This window comes from Necator americanus, chromosome II (genome assembly GCF_031761385.1).
Source record: "Necator americanus strain Aroian chromosome II, whole genome shotgun sequence".
Classification (NCBI taxonomy): Eukaryota; Metazoa; Nematoda; class Chromadorea; order Rhabditida; family Ancylostomatidae; genus Necator; species Necator americanus.
In genome coordinates this window covers 6,030,337-6,054,978 of record NC_087372.1, presented here as the reverse complement: position 1 = coordinate 6,054,978, position 24,642 = coordinate 6,030,337, and the positions used below count along the sequence as shown (strand labels likewise).

The window sequence follows — 24,642 nt, the reverse complement described above, 5'->3', positions numbered from 1 at the left end:
ATGGGTTAAGTGAAATTTTAAATGTTTTTATTTTTTTATGAATGAGACAGCTGAATCCCAGAAAATTCAAGAAATTTTAAAGGAGGGGATCTTTATGGATAGTACAGACTCTTCGCAACAGGAATGATCGTCTTAGATGGAAGAATCTTATGGATGCGGATGGCCTTTGGGTTTATCGAAAAAATTGGAGATTAATTTTTGAATTATGTAGTGCTATGTACGTCGTAAGAAATCAGAACATCATAAGTAAGTTTACCTCATCTTCAAAGCTAAGGACTAATAAAAAAAATTAAGTTAATTACCATAACTTAACTAATTAAAAAATTAAATTCAAACGTTTTTCAACCGTAACCCTTTTAATAAGCGTGATAGCCGTTGAAAGACGAATAAGCATCTTTATGGATCGCCGAATTATTACATTTCTTTTCCTGAGCACCTTGAGTCGAAGGAGTCAGAAGAACGATTAAGGTAGGGGGTCAGCACTAGATAGGTAGGGGTAGGTGCCGAGTTTATCTCTGATTTTTTTAATCTTTATTTATCTTTATCTTTTTATCTTTTTTTATCTGATTTTACTAAAAAAGTACTGATTGAATTCTTTCATTTTTTCAATTTTCAAAAATTCTTTCCATTAATTATTTTTCTTTCAATTTCAATTAGATTGAAGTAAATTTCTTTTGATTCTTTGCAATGACTCAAACTAGAAAATTTATTTTTTTTTTTCGTTTTTAAGAAATGACTCCCACAAATCTTATCGCTGAAGCTGTTTTTTACCGGCACAAATCAGGAAAATTTTGGATAGATAAGTTTTTCCTGAACAGAGATTAATGCAATCCGGATTGAACAAAAAAGGCTTAGGTGTTTAGAAGTTATAACGCCGTGGACACGTAGTCCTTAACTTCAAAGCTAATGATTTAAAAATTCAAATCTAAGCGTACATAATTTAATTTTAATCTCATTAATGAGATTGCAATCCATCAAAAGGTGGAAAATTCCCTACAACGATACCGTATCCGAACTGCCCGAAAACTCGGACACAATACATTGAAATGAGCGTATCCTCATTTCGAAGTCTATTGTTGAAAGGATTGCAAAGTGTGAAGAAAAAAGTAGTTCTTCGGGATCCTTTATCGCAGCGGAAGCTCTCTTTGATCGGATTTCGCAGTTTTATCGAAAAAAAAGGAGGGAGAGGAAAAACGTCGTAAACCCATCTTTATTAATGGTTATACATCATATTTCGCGACCCGCTGATGTCTGTGATGAACCGACCGACCGAGCGACCGACCGACTGACTCAAATGGCGGCTGTTCGCTTGCAGGTGCGCCGATGGCGCTAAATCTGGACGTTGCGATCGCTGACTGCCTGGCTCGGGCACAGTTGGCGCGTACGCCGGCCGTACGCCAAATTTATGCGCTTTCACTCCGACCGTCTGTAACATCGCGTAATATGCTTTGAACTCCCCGTTCCTATGGTTATGACAAAGTTTTTTCTTCTCCCGGAACAGCTCTGAAATTCCGTCACTCGCCATTTTTCTTCATTATGCGGTTAATCCGCGTTTCCGTTGACGAAATTTGAATGTCAATTCCCCAGGATTTCTCGAGATTCACGTGCTCTTCGAATTTTTTTCTCGTTTGAGATAGTCGTTTTGTCACTTCTGTCACCAACTGTCACTTTTCTCTCTTCATCGTGTGGTAGTTCCGGATTTCTGCAGGCAAAACTTGAATGAGAATTTTCCAGGATTTCTGGAAAGCAAAGAGTTTTCCGGTAAACACTTTGATTTTTCTGAGCAACAAATTTTCTATGGATTTAAGTGAACCTATTAGTATTGTTGATATACTGACTAATTTTATATTTTATAATTTTATTATTCGTTTCGATTTTCAAGCTTTCTTCAAAGAATGGGTCTCTTCCAGTAGTTTTCAACAGCTTTTCCCCAAAACTTTGGGACAAGGAATCCTCTTCTCTCACACTGTAGACCATCCATGACAATTTCGGCTTATTTACGCCTACGCGTGTGGCTCATTCTCGACTCGACTCGGGCATTTCTGGGTGTGATTTAAAGCTGTCGCGCAAATACTATACGCTAGAAGATAATCTGTTGATAACTTAATGAGGAAATTTCGCCTCTAATGATGAAGAAAGTGACGATCACACCATAGAAGCTAAGTATGTTATATAATTAATTGATCAGAGAATTTAATTCGTGCGTTTTTTTTTTTGACTCGTTACCTCCTAGAAGTTTTTTTAATGCACTTAATTTTACTTAGCAAAGTCTTAAGCTAGTCATCTGTGATCACCTCTGTAGATATACTCGAAGCAAACAAGCAATTAAATATTATATTTGTACAACTTAGTATTAGCCGTAACATAAAGGTTTTTTGAAATAACCTTTATGTTACGGCTAATTATTAAAATTTCCTTTATGCATTTTTTTTTTTGAAAAAAATGTCCTAACTCTTCAGAAGATATGTTCTCTAGCGAATCATTTTAACTGCACCATGAATTCAGATCCATCCAGCCCTCGAAAATATGGTTCCATGCAGTTATCCATAGAAAAAGAAAACTATGCAAAACTTTTTCTAGCAAAATTTTTGGGTTGCAGAGTTGAGCACGGGACACTGAATTCTGGAGAAAGAATTCAAAAGTTTTTGCATTTTCTTAAGCAACAATGTGTATTTAGTTATTATTTATGATTTAGTTATTTAGTTTTATTTACGAAACTTAATTGTAGTATTCTTTCTGTTGCTGTCATTATAATCTGATTGATTTTTTAAAATTTTTCTTAAAACCTGGTGCAAAACACATTTCAAAGTTCATGGATTGTTCATAAGCGCTTGTGGCAGGATTTCGTCAGCAACGGGAAGATTTTAACTAAGGAAAAGCCATAGTTTTACACAATAGGCGAACTCGCGAAAATGTGAGGCGAAAAATAATGAATCAACAGAAATTCTATATGGTTCCTTCTAACAATTTTTTTTGTAATTTTGAGAAAATCTGAAAATTTGAGTCCTTGAACATGTCTCCAACTACTAGTTGAGATTGTAATGTTAGGTTGGAATGTAATTCTTACTTCTTGGCGAATATTCGACTCGGTACATATTTCGCTTTCCTCTGAATGGTATGCGAATTTTTGGATAGTGCATAGGAAGAAGAATCGAATAATCTATAAAATTCTCTGGAAACATTAATGCTAGAACACCGCCACTAACTTCAGCCCCAAAATCTGTCGCAAACCGTCGGAATTCTTGAGAGTGAGCAAAATTCCATTTTGAAAGTAACATTCAAAAGTAAATGAGCTGCTCATTTCAAATAGACGTCCAAAATTTAGTTTTGATAAGTGTGTGGCCTTAATCCTGCAAAATTCCCGCAACCTTCGTTAATTACTTTCACACCTCTGCAATCCTGCCGTTCGCATATTCGGCGGATACATTTCTGTGGCAAGGAAGAGGTGTCCATAGGATTTGCGCTAATTTCAAGAAAAAAAATTGAAAAAATGTTTACTATGTGCGTTTTTTTTTATTTTTGTATGAGTACGGTGCCGTACCGCCACCGCATTCAGCGTCATTTTTTCCATTTTTATGGACTGATGATTTTCTTTCAGTACTTCTTGACGTAGTGTACCCGGGATGTTTTTGGATGGGACCTTTATTAACTAACGTTTCGGTTTTTTAGCTGTTTTCAGAGGCAAAAGTAGAAGTTGATTGAAACAATCTCATTTTTATTGCCAGTTCTTTAGCATAGACAGGAATATCCCAAAATTTCATCTAACGAGAACGTTTAAGCTTGTATTCTTTTGAAATTTTTGTTTCTTCTGTCCAATTTCTTCTTCTTTCTCTGGTATGGTATGCTGTTTAATATAGGCATCACCCCACGAAATCTGAGATGGTACGGATTTCAGGTGGAGAGTTCCTATACCGAGTCGTAGATTGTGTAGAGGAGGGTGATTTCGTCCATTTCTTCCTAATTGCCGTAAAAAACGGCCCGGAAGATGCGGCGCGTGCACACGGCTGGCGCGCTCCAACCGAACTCTTTGTAGAAAATAGCGCACCGGAACGCACGAAACCGTATCTTTCGGGCCACTTTTTTTCACAGCAATTAGGAAGAAATCGACGGAATCACCCTTCTCTCCATAATCTACGATCCCGAATACGAATACTCCGCCTGAAATCCGTACCACCCCAGATTCGTGGGGTGGGTGCCTTTAAGTCAAAGGGTACTGATCTTTGATCTATTTCTCTATTTGATTCTCACCTCTAAAATAAGTATCCTATCTATTTATCTTCCTGGATATATCCTTATCGTCGGTACTCAATCGCAACACCTTTCGCTGTTCACCGCCGATTGCGCGTATGGAGGAGCGCAGCCGGCGACGATGATTAGGCAAACATAATGTGAAACTCAATCCCAATACATACTATGTAGGAACCGTCTGTTCCTCGTGCTTTCCCGTGCCGGAAATGCTATTTGGTCGGACCCTATCTGGTCTGAATTGCATGACCTCTTTTTTCCCTTGTTCTCTTTTCTTGGATTTCTTGCTCTTTTTTTGATTCTTTCTATTCATTTCTGTCTTGACTCCCTATTCTTCTTTCATGTGGAATTTCTTGTTATTCATTTGTTGTTATTCTCAACATTTGTTACTACATACCTGGATCCAGGAAATTTCCAGGAAATTCTTGAAGTTGTTTTGCTTTGTCCTCTGTTTGTTGTATGCACACTCAGAGCTTTGCAAGTGACTCAACCGCTCAATAGTGGATATTTGTAGGCGAAAAGGATCAAATTCCGGGTCACCTAGCCGAATTTCTCTGGAACTACGAAGGGATTTTGAGGATTTTGCTTGACTAGAGGAGTACCATCTCCTTAGTTGAAATTTGATACGATAATTTTTTTCAAGCAACTCCCCCGGCGGTGAACAATATTTCCGTTGCTCGATGATTCCGTCGGAGGAAAATTGAAAATTGTGGTTTTTTCATACTACTAGTGGATTTTTTCCTTTGAAAGAAATAATTTTTCTCTTAAAGTTGATTTATTAGACAGCATCGGAATTAATTGTATATAGAAAGAAATTGGCTAAAAAATTTTAAAAAACTAAACTGACGTCTAGTAGCCATCGTATGTAGTGCCACCACCGTAGACTTGAATAAATTCCTTCACTTCTTCTGAGATTTGCTTTTTTTGATCTGGAAAAAAATTAATAATTCAAAAATAGAATTAGGAAACATTCTTCATTTTCTATCGTTTTTCTTTTTTTTTTTGAGAATTTTGAAGTGCTTTCTACCAAATTGTTTTTTCTTCATCTTTCGATAGTTCACATTGACCGCTAATTTTTACCTGATGAAATTTCATTACGTAAGCAGTCAGAATTTTATAGAACCTCGGAACAAGAAGATACTTTCTGGAAATATTATGATGTTTTTCCCCAAGTAATTTCCTCTTCACCATGCCTGCTTTTTTCGTTTATTCCATGTCATACAAGAGATTATTCTACTTTACTCCATTGAGTCATACAGTAGGAACAAAAGTGCAAAAGTATTCGTCAGCGTTCATTAGTCCTACACTTCATTATTCATTCGAGTCCGTACCATTTTTAAATTCTAAAATTTTCCGATCGTCTTCCTTTTCGTATGCTTGATAAAATAAATAAAAACACTAAAGTAACAGTAAATTCAACAATAATAGTAAGTAGCGCTAGAATATCGGTGAGATGCTTGGTTTCAGGTTGTAATTAAATCCCTTTAACTAGAAATTTCTGTTACTTTTCATTTTAATGATTTTTTTAAATTTAGACACTTTTTTACAAGTGTTTTTTTGTGATGTATGCACATTATATGCGAAAATGCATTTATTTTTTTCTTCTCATCGAAAATGACTGTTTTGATAGCAGTTTCCTGAAAAAACACCATTTCTTTTTTCTCTAGTTTGTAAGTTGATTTTATTTATTCAGTTTCAGTTTATTTTAGTTTTTTTCTTAGCTTTAGTTATTTTTTTTTTTGTATTCTATCTTGTCTTTTCTGAGCAGTACTCAAGTCCCTCGAGTTTCTGTGTTTCTCTCCCATAAAATGGTTTTTCTTTTTATCTTTTTTTTCTTCTTTTTCTCTTTTCTCCTTTTTTCCAAATAAGCCCGGCGACATGTTAAAAATACTATGAATAATAATGATAATAATAGTAATAATAATAATAATAGTAATAATAATAATAGTAACAACAATAATAATAATAATAATTAAATACGGTAACATGTTAATACTAGAATAGCAGTTAGGTTTTTGATTTTAGAAAAATTCATCCCTTTCCTCCTAAGAATTTGTAAATATTTACCCGAGTTTTCCAAATTTTGCGCCATAGATAAATTCTCCCATAATTGATATTCTTATTTTATAGGTCCACAACCTGTGGCAGTCCAGTTCTTATTCATATTGTAAGAAAAAAAAAATCAAATTTTTAGAAAACAGTGCGTGATTGGAGTAGTTTTTGAAGTGGAAACTCCGTTATTAATACCTGTATATTCACAGCATTAAAAAGTATTCAAAAGTATTGTAGCTGAATTTAGAAAAAAAATTAAAGTTTTGTATTAAAAAGTGAAGATTTTCACGCGATTTCACGCGTTTCAACGGAGGCAGATGAGTCGAACCGTGATGACTCCGCCGTCGACGCACGACATCTTACGCGCATTCCCTTTCTACTGATTTATGACGATTGTTCAACTGGAAAGTGTCCGAAAACGCTTCAATGAACACTGCAAACATTTCTTTTTGCCGCTTTTATTCCTATTCTTAGTACACCTCTAAGATCCAAGAAATTTTATTGTAGAATCGCTTTGTTTTCGTTGCAGAGCGAAAAAAAAAGAATATTCGTTTTCAAAAACTCGTTTCTCATAAGAAAGCGCGCCTATCAATGTTCATTTCTTATTCCACGATGTTTTTCATCGATATGTGGTAAGGATTCTGTTTTCTGGAATATTTTACTAGGCGCTTGAGCGCTGAGGCAACGTGGGAATGCGGCGGTCTTTTTTTTTTCTTAAGGTATTCTTATAAGATTCAGATTTATAGATATAGATGAATATTATATTTGGAAGTAGTTTTATTCCTAGAAGGGTGCAGTGGTAGATTATCAATTTCTTTTTTTTATTGGGAATTTATTTATTTAAAAAAACTAAAAAGAATTTTAAGAATTTAAGAGAATTTTTATTTAATTTTGAATTTGGTTTTTTTCGTTCAATTTTTGGAAAATATTGGAACTTTTTAAAACTAGTTTATTTGACTATGAAAAAATTTAATTGAGTCATGTAACATTTTCTGGATGTTTATGATTTGAAATAATTGTAAAATGGATTTTGAAATAATGTCACTTCGTTCCTAAACATAGAAATTGTTGTAAATTAATATTTAATTAGTTGTTAATTTGTAAATTGTTTTTCTCTTAACTTACATAATCTTACTTTTCCTGGGATTTTTTTTTCGCTGTACTAAATGCGAGCAATGTGTTTACTCTTTTCAACCATTTGTTCGCGTTTACTGTTGAGTTTTGAAATAAAATCGGAAAATATCCACCTTTCTCACTTGTTTCCCTTCCCTTGGTGAGAAAAAAATCGTCCATGGTTATAGCATGCTTCCCATCAATTACAGCTCAAGTGGCCGAGTTTTTCGCTTCGATTTTAAACCGCAAGCTTTTTCATCCGTTTCTCCATATGATCGTCTTTGCACGAAGCGGACGTAAAGTTTTGCGTTTCGTGGATTTCAAGCACTTAAACAGGTCCTGAAATTTCGTGGAATTTTCTGGACTTTCTCGAAATTTAATTCAATATTCGCTAAAGGACAATAGTTCGATCCTAATTCCCAAAAAACCCAAAAACGGCCCGGAAGATACGGCTTCGAGAAGCCTCCGTGGCGCCATTTTCTACAACGAGTTCGATTGGAGCGCGCCAGCCGTGTGCACGCGCCGCATCTTTCGGGCCGTTTTCTACGGCAATTGGGAAGAAATGGACGGAATCACCCTTCTTTCCATGATCTACGATCCCCTATACGAATACTCCACCCGAAATCCGTACCACCTCAGATTCGTGCAGTGATGCCTTTAAGATAAGTTCTGTAAGGTATCGAAGGCAAAAAAAGGAAAAGAAAAAGAAAAGGTTTTTTTTTCTGGATTTAGCCAGAGAGTCTACGATGTAGCATGATTCTCTATTCAATTTGCATACCGTAAGGGAAAATTAGCGTCATTCGGGTCATCGACGAGACGGGATGATGGGAATCCCATCTGGTTCGAAATTCGCGAGCACTTATACCCATTAAATGAGACAGAATTAGTATTCATTGTTTCCATTCTCATAGTGTACGTGTTTGGTGTATTTGTGGGTGATTTTTTTCTCATTTTGAACGTTTTTCACAAATTTTCAGTGTAAATTTTTACGAGATCTTAGGTATTTCTTAGAAATCTGCACAAGAAGATCTAATCAAGAAATTTTCTTTGACTAAAAAAAAGAATGAAGAGTTATTTGTGACCACCATAACCGATCACTCATCATAACCAACCTATGCACATCTGTTATTTTCGTCGCCGATTATTACTACTTGCTTCTCGGTGTACAATATGAGGCGTTATGGATGAGCGCTAAGCGCTTTTCAATGGAATTTTGTTTCTTGTCGTATCGTACACAATTATTTATACCATCATTTTGCCATTATTTTGAGCGATTTCTTAGTTCTTTTTTAAAATTTTTAAACGCGTGTGCAAAAATATTCCTTAGCGATATTGTTTTGACCGCTTTTTTTTTCTGGAGATTTTATTTCTCTATTAATTTTTCTGTCATTCTTCTTAGAGCCCGAAAATTCTTTTTTTTTACCGTAGAGGGCAAGGAGGCGAGCGCATTTTTTTTTGCTATAAGTTCCTACAATTCCCGTTGTTTCAATGAGTTTAATGGTTTCTTGAACGAATTTTTCATAGTGTCCTTTTTATTTTTAAATTTTCCTCATCTTTCGGGGGAGGGGCGGAAATGTGAGGAAATGAGGTTGAGAGGGATAAATTACATATGTTTGACTCGTTCCCGTGTTTGTTTCCATCCAAATCACCATTCATTTGCACTATCCACTACTAGTTTTTATTCGTTGTATATGAATTACTTACTATGATTGAATTATTAACTATTATTAATTAATTGTTTATCTATTTATTTACTACGAACAGTTATGTGCCAAGAAGAGCATTACTGATTGTTCTGTACGGGAAATATGTATGGTAAGGACAGTTATAAAAAAATGCAGTAACTAGAAAGTAAACAAGTTATATTTTTTGACCACCATTTTTATGCAAATTCTGGTTTCTTCATTTTCAATTTTTTTTTCAATTTTTCATATATCAGATGCAAATAGATTGAATATCTCTGTGTATGTATGTATGTGGATTCATTGCAAAATTTCAACGAATTTCATAGTGTTGAACTCGCTTTGTTTTTCTTTAAAGTGGATTTCTATCTTCTAGGTGACATTTATACTTCGTAGCCACTGCTCGCACGCAGAATACGTTCAAGCCACGCGATAAGAGTGGAACATGAGAGGGAGAAGCTGTATTGGCATTATCATAAATTATGTTTTTCTCAACCGCATCAGTGCATATACTTCCTAAAGATTTTTTTTTAAAATAATAACTGGTCAGTCCTAGTCTAACTTCCAACTCTTACAACATAACCGCAGCAGTGCACATCCTTCCTCTAGATTTTAGAAAAATTTGGGATTTTTTCCTTGAAGATTGTTGATTAGGTCAGTGGGTTCTGTGTTGGGTTCGCCTCGAAAGCTTCTTTTTCTTCTTTTTCTTTCATTTTTCGAATTTTCTTTTCATTATTCCTGATTACCATTGGTGACTGCTTCAAAAATTCATGTTATGATGTATTCTAGAAGTTTATTTGAAAAATAATTTACTTCTCGTCAGAAAAGAAAATTCGTTTCAGTGCCCGACAACGCGAACTCGCTGCAGTTCACGTCACATTTGTCTCGAGTCAATACTAATGTGAGTACTTTCTGCACGTTTTTTTCTTCATTTTTTTCGTTTCCTTGAAGTATTTGTTTCTATTTTCCTCGTCGATGTCCTCTGATCGAATTTTTCTTCAAAACCTTCACACATTTGATTGGTGCGTGGGTGTGTGTTAATGTGGCTAAAATCAGATCCAATAGTTTTAATGACTATATGTCAACAATCCGATTGTAATGCAGCTCCGAACAGCTGCTGGTCAATGTTTGTGTGTGTGTGTGTGTGTGCCTACCGTCGATATGTTAATGAGGTGCGCGAGAGGCAGATTGTATTCGAGCATTTGAGAGGAAGAGCTCATCAAAGAGCACCACGGTCGCCTTGAGGATCCTTTCTTTTTAGGTCCCGAATTTCAGGTGAAAAAAAAAGAAAAATGAGAAATTCCTAGAGATTATCGTTTAAAAACAGGAACGTCAAATTCTGTATGGGAAAAATATCGTGTTAAACCCGACCCATTCACACATTTATCCATGAATGTGTGAAGACAAGCACGGGACCTAAATCTTAGCTGTTTCTCCAACATTTACATTAATTACAACAAATCTTCACAGTTTTTATTTATTTAAATCTCCTGAAAATTTCTTCTCAAATTCAAGGGGAAAAACTTAAATAACATTGAAAATGCCGACTTTCTTGGTGGATTTCTTAGTAACTTACTGAGGTTATGTCATCAGAAAGGCTTGACATCGTGGTTGGATCTTCGGCTCGACCAAGTTTCATTTATTTATTTGGTTTTAGAAAAAAACGTTTCGGATGTTTGATATGTGAAAATAAAATAATGGAAAATACTGTCTCATCAAAGTAACTTAGAGGATTTTCGGGCGAAGTTTTCGCTTGGAGGATTCTGCCTATTGGAAAATTGCTGTGTTTCTACATCCCAGGAAATTATAGGAAGTTCCAGAAGTTTCTTCTTTAAAAATATTGAAAAATACTGTGGAAGGCGTGCTGAGAGGACTCGTGGAAACGTGGATGGACTTTCTCAGGAGTTTCGCTGATCGGCGAAGAAAATGGGAAAGAAAATAGGGGAAAAAACTACAGAAAAAGAAATGGGAGAAGAACGATGAACTCCGTAAATTTCATATTCGATATTCGATTCAATTTCATATTCATATTCGATGAAATTATCCGTACGCGTATTTAATTATGCACATTATTCTTCCAGAAGTTTCCTGTTGTTTACTCAAGCGCACATCTTCAACGACATAACGGATGTTTCTGATTCCCGGCGCTAATTACCTGCTTCGTAAGGCGATAATTGGCGTAATTAACCGATGCGGTCGGTGAGCGTGCGACATCGGCTGACGGACGCTTAAAAGCAATCAGTACCTATACATTCTCATAAACGTTCGTACATACATTAATTATCGTCGTCATCATTAACGAATGCTAGGGATGCTGGGGATTTTGTAGTTACATGTAATGAAGTGCCGGCGTTGATCGGTTAAATGAGTTATTGATCGGTGTATTGATTTCCGCCGTTTCTTCGTAGTTTCCCTTAGGATATGGGGAGAAATTTCGCTGCACGACGTTACTACATCCGTAGCGATTTCTCGTCGACTACACCTAAAAATAATCTCTTGTCGCCGTCCGCTGTCTTGACCACCGTGTTGTGTTTTACACAACTGAAGCCATTGGATGCCATTCAGTTTAAGCACCTCGACATTTGGCCGGAGGGGAAAAAAAACAAACGTGCGGGGAACAAATTGTATATAATACTATCGTAAATTTTTCAGAAGTTTTTTTTTCAGAGCTAGGTTTCGAAAACTGGAACTGGGTGGAAGTGAAGTGTAATAGCAGTAATTTGTGTGACTTGTGTGTTTCAGTAGGATTTCGTGAGGATTTCTGTGGATTTTTCTTTTGAAGAGACTCCTGGATATAATTTATGGTAAATAAGCATAGATAATTAGATAATTTTTATAGATAATTCATAGTAAATATATATTATAGACAATATATTGGTTATGTACAACTATGGATTATCGATTTATTGTTAATAGATAGGTAGAAAAATAAAAAAAAAAGTGTGAAGTAAAATATGTAATGTGTAATAATGAAATAGAAATAAAAATATGATATAGTGTAGGTGAAAATATACAGAAGTAAAATATATATTGTATATTAATTTATATTGTATATGATGGGGGACCCCTTTTTTGGGAAAAAAAAAAGGGAAAAAAATGAAAAAAAAAAAAAAAAAAAAAAAAAAAAATTTTTTTTTGGGAAAATATTTTTTTTAAAGGGGGTGTTGAAATAAATAAATGGAGCACTCACGACTTCTGCTCCTCTGCTTATCTTCCATGCTTCTTTTAAATTTTCTTTCATTGTCACATTAATTCCATCTTTTTCCAAAATAAATTCAGAATTTTCTTTTTGCTTACATCTTAAAGTACAAATTCGTTTTTGTGTAATATTTAACTTTTGATTAGATGTATTTTCTTAGCAGGCGAGTTTTTTTTTTCTGGAAATTTCTTCAACACACGTCTATTTACTTGGAAAATTTGCAGTGAAGTGCATTTCATGTTTTTCAAGTGTTTGATGATTGAAATACAAAGTGGATTTGAAAAGTGGATGATGGAAATTTTTTTGAACACGGAAAAATGATGGGAATTTTCTCCAATATGAAGTCTAGGATTAGAATCGTGCTTTCTTCTTTGTTTGAATGAAAATGTTTTCTTCGACACAGGATTTGAAATGAAGCGCTGGAAATATTTTGGGAAACGTCTCGAATATAATTCCCTCCGATACAGGCGCTCAGAACACTTTTCTTTCATTGTTTTATTCGGCTTAGTCAAAAAGAAACAGGTTCCTGGAATATTTCCTGATATTATTTCCGTAGACACATGTTTTCTCAGGGGAACATGGATTTATTTCCGACAAAAAAAAGCTCGTAGTGCTGAAATCATGCTGGATGAGCAGGTTTCAAACACGAAGAAAAAAAAAACGCTGGGCCACATGTGTTGCGGTTGGAAATCCAAGAATAACAATTTTTACCGCTAGGATTACGCAATTGTGCTTCTTCCTCTCGGTTGAACTTATTTTCTTTTCTTTTTCAATTTTGTTTTTCTTACCAGTTCACATAAAATGAGGAAGGTTGAAATTTTACTAGTAAATTAAGAGTTTGTAATTAATTTGTCAATAATAATTTGTAATAATTTGTCATATAATATTGATTTTCTGAAATTCCTTCCGATGTTCGGGGATTTCTTGCTTTCTAAATTTACAAAAAATTTAGAAAAATATTTATACGTTTCAATCGTAAAAAAGAACAATTCATCCCTCGCTTTTAATATAAAATCTTTTCTTTTCCGTAAAACTTTGCTATGTGTCAAAATTATTAAATTAAATTTAAGTTAAATTAATTATTCGTTAATTGTTAGTTAAAAATTATTCAATTCAATTATTAAACTATGAATTATTCGTTAATTATTAGTCGAATTAATTATTCATTTGAGATTTGTCGACTCTAAAAAGAAAAGAAATCAAAATCAACTAGTATGATATCATTTCTGGAGGATATTTCCCGTTTTTAAAACTTCGTGGTGCACATTTTTCTCTAAATTAACTCATTTTACCCTCAACCATGGTCATTTTCCATTAATGTGGTAGTCATTTTGAAATGTTATGTTGTTGTCCTTTTTAGCGGACGACGAAATTAATGGGGGCTCGTAACCGGTGATGGTCAGTCGCAAAAAGAGCTAAAATAGCATTCTTTTTTTGGTGGGGTGGGGCTTAGAGTCGATAGCTTGTATATAATCCCATTATTACACATCTTTATACACACCGTGTATCGTACACATTTGATTCTGAGTTGAAAAATCCATACACACGCAGATCGCTTAAAACAGGGGAAAAATGGAGAAATGAGTGGAAAAATTGGTGAAATTCCATTAATTTCACAGAGTTTTCCTTCAAGGAAATCCCTAACCTTACTTTTTCCTAACCATCTTAGTACGTATAACATAATTTATATAATATTTTATAATTTTATATAATATTTTTATTTAATATAATAATTTAGCTTCTCTTAACTATTTAACGCCAACATAGTAGCGGCAGCAATGGACACCGCTCTTCCCCGTCGCCATCAAGCTACTCGGATTTAAAATCGTGGACACGCAAACATGAATCCGAATTTTCTAATCACGTTCGAGCTCACCTGCTTGAATTTGAGCCCACGAGACTGGGACCATTTTTCTCGGTGACTTTATAGGTTCATATATGCTGAGATTATACATAAAATATAATATATATATATATATATATATATACCTGATGTTGTTGGATTTTTCCCGTTGTTTTTGTTCGCTCTTCGTTAGTTTGTATCGCGCTGCAGCGGGTATTCTATGTCTTAATCTCAGCATATCCGAGCATTCGCTTCCTCGGGCTGCACTTAATTGTTTACGAGGTGGTCCTCGTACATATAGTGTTAATGAAATTACAACGCAGCCACCGAAATATGTCCTAATCCCCGTCCGACGGTGATGTGCTGCTGATCGTATCGGTCACCGATCCGAAAGAGGTGGATTGGGTAAGGGTTTCTCAGGAAATTTCAGGATTCTCCTTTGGCAGTGCGAAATTTTAGTGGTGACATCGCTGCGTGAATGTGAAACTTTCATCTTTAAGCGAATCTAAAAAGAAGAAATGAGTGAATAAATTGGTGGATTTTCACAAATTTGACGGAGTTTTCCTTCAAGGAAATTCCTACCTTTACGTTTTTCTAACTATCTTAGTACTGAATACCTATCTAAAAAAATCTTCTTAAAAATCTAAAAAAAAAAAGGATTTCTGCAGCTGCGGGTCTAAGTTTTCCCGTCATTCACATTTTATTTAGTCATTTTACTTGAATTTTTATTCAATCAATAAATACTAAAGGTTAAAAAGTTATATGTACTCTTTTTTCTGACATCAAATCGTTGCTGCTTTTTTTTTTCTCGTAAATCCGAGAGGTTTTGGAAGCGACCGGCATTTGTTACTGTTATTTCTATGATTTGTCGACTACAGTTCTTTTTTTTTATTCGTGTTTCTTAGTTTTTATTTTCTTTCTATTTTTTTGATGTATGGGAATGGGACCAACTTTTTTTTTCCAGATTGACGGACTGAACGTATGCCTGCAGTATTTGGCGCTTGCTGGAGTTGAGAGCAGCAAGGTCACGTCTAGAGGTGAGCGTCAACTCACCATTTTTTCATGTTCTTCTTACTGTAATACATCGTATGTACCATACGTTTACACGCAAAATTGTGGTCGCAACTTGTGGGAATTTTTTCACACTTTTATATTTGGAATCTACCGTTATTTCATTTTCTCTTGAGGATTTATTGTACTCTCGACCATTCCCGTGACCAAAATTGAGCCGCAGAAAGACCTCGCAACTCTTTCTACGACACTTACGATCTCACTTTTAAGTAATTATCTTGTCGCATCGCAGGTTTCTTTCCTCCGTCGTCAACATTTCTAATTCACAGTAGCCTGAATTTTTTAGTCAAAAGGATCAATGATCCAGCAAATTGATGGACGAAGAAAACTGTACAACTCTGCTGACTGTTTCTATCGATTAAAATTTTGTATGGTCGTTGGGCAAAAAAAAAAATACCGCAAAGGTTGAAAAGGAACGTTTGGGCCGACCTAGTACATACTTTGTTTCCACTACAAACTAGTTCTTCTCGAATCTTCTTATCTTCACTCAATCTCAACTCGATGTTCCACTCTATTTAGCAAGTAGCTCCTCAAACACACGTGAAGAAGTCCGTTTGAGAAGTTATTTTCACTTGATGTGACGGTTTCAATTAGTTTCAATTATTCCTGAATTAGGTTTTTTCCAGATGAAAAACAAGATTTAATGTAGAAAATTCGAAATCACCTTGAAATCGATGATCAGCTGATTGGGCACTCCGTGCACGCTTTTTTTTTGCTTCGACGTCTGTTTCTGGAAATCCCACTATTGCGCTTAGAAAAGTGTAATGAAACTTTCGTAATTCTTCCTACCTTTGGAGATTGTTCTTCTAACTATTCCTGAATTCTCAAGTATGCATAATTTTACTATAAAACTAAAGGTCTAATAATCAAAGACCAAATTCAGCAGGATCTTTTTAAAATCAGCCAAACTCTGGTTTATTTGCTCAAATAATAATGTTTCTGCTTTTTGCTCCTGCATGACAGAAATGGTCTGATGAAATAACGATGCCGAGGATAAGATGAAGAAGCCTAGGATTCTGGATATGCATAGATTTGCGCTCTGAGAAGTTCAATGTTTTTATTTTCCAAGTTTCCCTAAAAATTCGAGAAAAAACTTTCTTTTCTATGATCCAGCCTTTTTTTCTCGGAAAAATCCTAGTGATTAAATATTTAGTGATTTTTTGAACTATTTGATTCATATAAAAAAATAGAGACTGTTATTTCTATGTCATTTTTGTCATTTTCCATGTCTGAACCGATTTAACCGTGATCAAGAGCATCTTGTAGGGCCCATTAAGTAAATTTCGTGAAATTTCACTGACAAAAAAAAAATTGTTCAATTTCCCGACTGCAAATATGGATTAAAACCTGTTGAACACGTAGTGCACTTTAGAAAACAAATTAAGTTAAATTACAATTACATTTAAGTTGGGCAAACTGTCAACAATTTTCTTATTGTTTGTTTACCATCGATCATGTCATCCAGAGGAGTTGCCGACTCAGCACTGTACGTGCCTATCCCCGGCGAAGACGTGTGTTGTCAGCAAATAAAGGAATTTGAGCCTAGGCGGGAATCGTCAATTCTTTTTTTTTGCCGGCGGAACTCCTTCGTGTCTCTTTGATTTTTGTTCTCATGAGGCTTTCGGAAACGTAGGTTTGAAATACAGTTTATCGTTTTTTTTTAGTTTTTTTAGAATACGGAATTTTTACACATTTATATTTTATATTATATTTCTATTCAGTGTTATTTATATTTAATATTATATTTATATTCAGTTTTTTTATTTTTGCTTTTTTCAATTTTTTTTTCAAATTTTTCTCAGGCGCTCCGGTTAGTGCTTGTCACCAGTTCCGGTACGCTTTAAATTTTTGGAAATTTCCCGTAATCTCTGCGTTTATATTGCCCTTGTCGTTATCATTTAATTATATTTACTACTACTTATTTATATTAAATTTTCCACTGGAGTGGTAGTCGTTTTGAAAAGAAATTAGTACACTATCACATGCGGTATGAATTGAATTTCCGGAAATTTTGGGTAATTTCTGAGTTTATATTGGAGTGGTCGTTCATTTACTTATGTTTCCTATGTATTTATATTTAGTTGTTTAAAATTATATCTATATTATTACTATAAAATTATAATTATTATAATTTATTATTATAAAATTATAATATAATATAACTTACTAATTATAATAAGTAAAAAAAATATCCAGTCTAAATATCAGTCATAAGTTTTCTTCAAACCATAACGCGGCTATTTGTTGCTATTTGTTGACATAAGACTGCTATTTATTGCTGCTTACCTTGGTATTTTCATGTTTTTTTTTGCAATTAAATACTTCTCGTATTTTCATTAATATTCAATTCAATTATATTCAAAGTACGCATCTATTCGTTTTGGCCACTGAGTCATCAATCAAACGCTTTTTTTAGTCGATGCAAAATTTTCGAATCTTTTCTAAGCGATGACTAACGCGGCGCAAATCACACTGCAACGATGACGATCATGAAATTCTAGTATGCATCGTCGTCGAATGTTTGATATTCACGACGAAATATGTTTTTTTTTTCAAAATTGTCGCCGCTCATCGTTATGAACGTTTTGTTTTTATGCAACGAAATTTCGATTTCGAAATTTGAATTGTACGTTTGTGTACGGTTTTTTTTGTAAGAGGAAAAAAACTCGGCAACATATGCGTAACATCCGAACGTTTCTTGACTGGTATGATGTCGATCTCCTTCCAAAAATGCTTACACCTAGATTTGTGCCCTATGGAAACTGTACTGATATGTAGATGATATGTGTTGCGAGAAAACCAACAGAATTAATTGTTTTGGGGATTAAGGTGGTCTGTTTTTTTTATCATATTTTTTTTACTATTATGTGTTTACTTTACCTATTTTATTTACCGAATTTTCGTACAATTGTTCTTCGAACTCCGTGAAAATAACCTTCTAAAACTAATTGGAAATTATCTGAAATTTACTTTTTTTTTCTTCTCCAGCAAAGTTGGATTGCATTTCCGCTGCTGTTCGTGCTTCTTAGAACCTCTACACCTTATTGTAAAAATATTATTCTTTATTATTATTATTTTTATTATTTTTATTTTCCTATATTATCTTAGAAGTCCCCAAAAAATAATGTCTTTTTTGTTCTTCTTTCTCCATCCACCGGATTTGGAATAGCACATTTCTTTTCTTTTTCTGATTAAGGACCATCTTTACCGTACAGATCCGAATTTGGAAACTTGCTAATTCGTGAGGATCCTGTATGAATGGGATAATTCGTAATTAGGTTTATAATTTCCATGACATAGAAGGAAAGAGATTAGAAAAAATTATCTTGTTCTAATTTGAGAAAAGAAAACAACATTACTTTTTTGTAGGGATAATAGTTATACACAGATTTGATAACTTTTCAACATTAAAAGGTGAACACACATTATACTTTACAATTTTTGGCTAAGAGGTGCAATTTTTTTGTCATTTTGTAGATATTCCCGTAGGTTTCCGTAGGAGATCAATCCCTTATCTCATCTCATGTCCCTACAACATTCGTTTACTTTATTTCGCGGATTGAGGGGAAAGAGAATAGTGGATTCAAAAATAAGAATGGAAGGTTTCAAAGAAGAAATCTGCGTTGTAGGAATAAAACCATCTGAAATGTTTTGTTATTTATTTATTTTCTGTTTATTTTATATACTATTCATTTATTACTGAGTATCAGTATTGAGAAGCTAATCATTGTTTCATCAACTACTACTGACGTTAAAAATAGCGAAATGCGAATTTTTATGTTTACTTTCATAAATATTTAATATCCTACTAATAGAACTAATAGATAGAATATTGCCGTGCACGTTCAAATATTTCACATGTTTTGCTCGTTTGAAAAGATTTGCCTGAAAATTTGCCCTTTCTTTTGAGCCGTACTACGTATTCTTCCTAACAAAAATCTATGAAACAAGTATGTAGTTTTTTTCCCCAAGATCTGTAGTTGATATTTGCTAATTTTCTGGAATTGTTCTCGGGAAACAGGAAGAACATTGGAATTATTCATTTCCTCTAAGTTTTTCATGGTTTGCTTTTTAATTTGCTGCGGAAGAAATTCACAAAAAAAATCTTATTATTCTGCTAGGATTCATTGTTAGATTTCATCTAAATTTTGTTTTTAATATTTAAAGTTAGTATTTTATTTATCCTTTCTAAGTTTTTAATCTTTTCGAAATATTTTTTCTTAAAAAATTGTGCGCTATTTTTTAACGTCAGTAGTTCTTTTATTTTTTATTTATTTATAATATTTAATTTATAATTTAAGAAAACATTAAAGGATTACAAAAGTCGATCAATTCCTATCTCTTACACTGCTCCTTGAAATCGAGACTGTGTAGATCTCTCGTGTTTTTTTCTCCTCAGCAGTGGCTCGCCTTCAAAACTTGCAACGTCCTCAATTTACACGAAAATCATTCAACCGTACATACAAAACGTCGGTCAGATGTCAAGATTGACGTCGTAATTACAGAGGGACGACGATGACGACGTGCTCAGTCAGGCCGAGCGTCGTCGTCCTGCCGCGAAAGTCAGAGGAATTGGAGAAAAAAAAACACTAAAATTACACATTTTATTCGTGAAAATTTCGTCGTGTGAATCTAAAATCTTTTTCTGTGTGTAATTGCGGACTTCGCTCACACACATCCAGCACTAGGCTTTGGCTACAACGCTAATCACGTGTTTTTTTTCTGCGTTAATTGCCCATAATTATCTGTACAACCGTCTTGGGAGAATCGCTTTTGCTCATTATCGATCCTAACGATCCCGAACGAATGATGTCATAAATCATTGGATCACGATTACCGTATGCGCGTGACCGTATTCACAATCAATCATAATCGCTAACGTCGACCGATGCGACGCGCGGCTGCAGCAGCAGCAGCAGCAGCAGCAATATGGCGCGTGCGCGCTCGGGTCCCGCGAGAATTTTCCCCGCCCCATCATCATCGCCGCTGGCAGCTTGTCTCGTAAAAATAACTCGTCCGCTAGCTAGGATGCTATTTTTTCTAGTTTTTCTGGGACACAAGGCCCACTGGACTTTTTTAGGTGGATAAATTTGTCTAGAAATTCTAGAAATTCGCCATTTTCTATGGTATTTTTCTTTGTTTCGGGTAGTATCTCCAGTAAATCCAGTAATCCTATTTTTAATAAACCTGATTTGTGGGTTTTAAGTGCTATTTTAGAATTTCATAAATTATCATTTTTGTTTTTTTCTTCCGGTGAATTACCTTTAAATTCATTTTTTCTAGTATCTTTTTTTTGGAAAATAAGAGTGATTTGTGCTTTTTCAGCTGCATAAATTTATCCATGATTTCCATAAATTGGTCATTTTTTACGAGATTGTTCTTTGTTTCGAGTAGGATAACCACTAAATCTATTTTTTAGTTTTTTCTTAAGAAGATAAGAGTGATTTGTGCTTTTTTCTGTTGCATAAACTTATCCAAAAATTCCATAAATTCGCCATTTTCATGGCTTTGTTTTTTTTTCGACTAGGATTACCAGCAAATTCGACATTATCATTCTTTTTTGCATCATATTCTGAGTTCACGATTTTCGAATGACTTGATGTTCAAATCGCATAGTCGAGTTGATTTCGAATTACATTTGCTCGTACTCTTTTCGCTGTTAGTTATGACTTACGACGTTTATTTACGTATCTACCGTAACAACCGTCCCGGTCCTTTCCTATCCGAAATCCTGGGGGTTTTTCGGCCGTCTTGGAGGTTTTTCTTTCATGTTAGTTTTACCTTGACGATGCACTACAATTGGGACGTGCTATCGCGCTTGAATGCTCCTCGACGAAGTGAATCCTTTCAGCTGCACAGTGAGGGGTTTTTCTTATGCATTTCGTTCGTGTGTCAAACTTTTTAACAACTGGCACATGACGGCGCCGCGCCACACACACACCGTTCACTCGCATCTGACATTTGTGGCTGTCATCGTTCGTTCGTGGCCTTCTCAGAATTTCTCCTCCTGTCGAAATTTCTCAGAAAATTTACAAGATTTACACTTATATATTTCTTAAACCCGTTCGAGAAAATTATTATATAGACTGATTATATTATATAGATCTTTTTCGTCCATAGTCTTTCTTAAGATGAGACCTGAGCATCCAAAGAGTACTGTAGTTGATGATGAAAACTTCAATTATGTAATTGATCATTGTTGATCAAGTTTTGATGAAATTTCTGCGAAAAAATTTGTTGGTCCTTGAATGAAAGGAAGAATTTTTGTGGCTACATTGTGAAGTTACAATCGTGCTCAACTGTCCGAATTTATTTTTATTTTATATTATTATTTTTACTTTTATTTTTTTAAATTTATTTTTAGAAATTTATTTATTCAAATGGGTCAAGTAAAATCATATTGGCTCAAGTGTTGGAGATGTGAAATATCCGATCTTTCAAAATTCCAGAAGTGTTTTTTTTTGTGAAAACTTTCGAAAATTGGAGAAAATACTATGATAAATATAAAAATGTAGACCAGACTTCTAAGATATGGAGTGCTCTCGCGTATGCGGTTGGTGTATTTTTAAAATATTTAGCATTTCCCAAATTTCAAAGTCTTTCAACTTTAAAAATTCAAGAATCGAGAATTTTTCAAAATCACTATCTTGTGAAGCTATAAAATAATGGCTATTTTCTTCTACAAAGGTTTAGCAATTAATTTTAATATTTTATTCTTTTATTTTTTTTTCATTTTGGGTCCCCTAATTGTATTTTGATAAGTTGGTCCCGAACCATAACCACCGTAACTCTGGTCTACTATAAACTTCAGTCTACTATAATTTGATGAGAAACAATAGAAATTTATTTTCAATAGAAATTAGAAATTAGGATTTTTTTTCAGTAGAACTTTCTGGCTATTAGAGGACTACCATTCAAAATCTCTTTATCCGAAAATACGGACTGTATGTACGTGGGCTTATTGACTGAATAGTGCAGATACTGATTTGTGCTGCATACGATCGAACGATGCCTGTACAAATATGTAATGTAGGGGAGTAGACAGAAAAAAGAATGCCTGAATAGAATGCTAAAAGCTCTTCATTGTACTTTTTCCCAAAATTTCCAGTGGAAACTGTTCTCTATCTGCAATAATTCAAGGATTCGGCAATCATTTTGTCATCTGCTGGAACATTCCGCAGCTATCCAGCACTTTTTTCTTTTTTTTTATTTTGTTTTGTGCTATGTAGTTGTAGTTATCAATATACATTATTTATACTTTTAAAATACTAGGCACAAATTATTTTCTTCCATTCCAAAATAAAAATGTTGATATGAGATATGGAAGCCCAGGGGGAGAATTATCAAAAATGGCGGGTGTTTCATTAAAAAAAAGCGTAAATTGTTGAGCTCAAGTTCAATATTTTGCTCCATTGTGAAAGATGACGTCATGTGGGAGAAAGAGATGGGGGATTAAAATGGATTCTTTGGCAAACGTTTACGTACATACGGCGCTACATGTAGTTTTTCACTAATTTAAAGGCATCACCCCATGAATCTGAGGTAGTACGGGCTTCAGGTGGACTTCAAGTCCATTTCTTCCTAATCGCCGTAAAAAACGGGCCCGGAAGATGCGGCGCGTGCACAAGGTTGGCGCGCTCCAATCGAACTCGTTGTGGAAAATAGCGCGCCGGGTCGCTCGAAACCGTATCGTCCGGGCCATTTTTTTACGATAATTAGCAAGAAAAGGACGGAATCACACCTCTTTCCATAATCTACGATCCCGTATACGAATACTCCACCTGAAATCCGTACCACCTCAGATTCGTGGGGTGATGCCTTCAATTATTTTCCTGAAAAATAACAGTTATGGATGTTGGCTTCGAAATAACCGCTCCAAATCTCAAACGATTAACAATCAAAAATATGTTATAAACTAATTTTGATGTGAAATTTAACCAGGAAAACTCCACACTTGAAAGTGCAACATCGCAGTTATTCTGGAAAAAGCTGTCGTGAATTCGCGAAGGTGCTCGCAAGAAGTACATAGAAAGAAATTGTTCTCGAAGCCACAATTATATAATGTGGTTGTGGTCCCGGTAAGAAAATAAAACCGTGAATAAATCAAAGGGTAAATATGCAATCAATAAAAAAACATTATTTTAAATCCTCTGTTATTTTATTATTACTTGAACAATTTTTTCTTTGTTTGTTTTAAATATTGTTTTTTTTTTCAAATTAATTTTTACAATTAGTATTATTATTATATTATTTTTTAAGTTAATTTAAGAATTTTTTTAAGTTTTAATTTTTTTATAATAGTAATTATTATTATATTTTTTTTTATTGATTTGATGATTTCTTCACTAGGTGAATTGCCGCCGAACCATTATATCATTATAACTATTATATCATTATTATATATTATAAAGAACCATTATATCGCGTTTTCGCTGGAACCAATGTTGTTTTCAGTGTTGATCGTCACAGATCTGTTCAGATCAGATTTAGTGAGTGAAATAATGACTCATATCGGCTGTGTGTGTGTGTGTCGCTTCTTTAATGATTCCGCGCGAAGATAAAACTGTCGTGACAGGTCGTCAGGAAAAAATTGTGACCGTTAGCGATAGCTATCGGTTCGGAAGCGAAATCGTGCAAAATTCTCACAAGAAAAAACTTTTTTTTAGTTTGTATTTTTTATCTTATTATTTTATTTCCTTTCAGAAGTAAGGAAAATTAATGTTATTCTATAGTTTTATTTATATTTTTAGCGTATTTTTTGTGTTCTCATAAATATCCTTTCATTTATCGTTCCCCTTCGACCTCCGATCTTGTGTACTTTTATCGGGTAGGCGAGGAAAAAATCACATTTCTCATCATGTCGCCCTCACCACCTCAGTCGGGCTCGACTCGGCGCTATTATCGTGGTGGTGTTTTCCCTTATTTGATTCCGTATTGTACGCAATTGTATGATGTGTTTTCGGCGTTTTCCTCTCATTCGGTCACACTCACTCGCTCACCTCACTCCCACAACGCGATTTGGCTTTGATGTTTCGGCACGAGGGTTTTGTGTGAGAAGTGACATGGAGAGTGCACATGGCATAGTGCCAAAAAAAAAACTGCTCCTTCACCTCCACACGACCATCGCTGCAGCTATGTCACTAGCAATTTTCCTCGAAAAAAATTACCCAGCGCCCCCGAAGAATTCCATGATCATTCCCCAAAGGTGCCACTTTATACTATCAAAAGTGCCAGCAGTGCGCGAAATAAACGTGTCCTTGATGCCCGGCCGAGTCGGACGAGATATCTCCCCAGAGATCTCTCAATCAGTGCTCTGCTGCCCACCGCCACCACCGCCACCACCACCGCCACCGCTACCATCGCATCCGTCTGTGCCGTCTCGACGACGACGTCTTTTCCGTAGTCGTATTTTTCCGTGGATGATCGGCTATTACAGT

General features: G+C 34.8%; 1 protein-coding gene across 4 annotated transcripts in view; it reads left to right on the top strand.

The window, feature by feature from the left end:
* The window catches only part of RB195_016982 (uncharacterized protein), a gene marked incomplete at both ends in the record, with an annotated part of 129,903 nt that overhangs the window by 15,986 nt on the left and 89,275 nt on the right, over nt 1-24,642 (top strand). For all 4 annotated transcript variants that reach the window (XM_064183759.1, XM_064183760.1, XM_064183758.1 and 1 more), the window contains 2 exons: nt 9,935-9,993; nt 15,099-15,171. In XM_064183759.1, the coding sequence (XP_064039638.1) occupies nt 9,935-9,993; nt 15,099-15,171 (132 nt within the window). The remainder of the gene's footprint in view (nt 1-9,934; nt 9,994-15,098; nt 15,172-24,642) is intronic.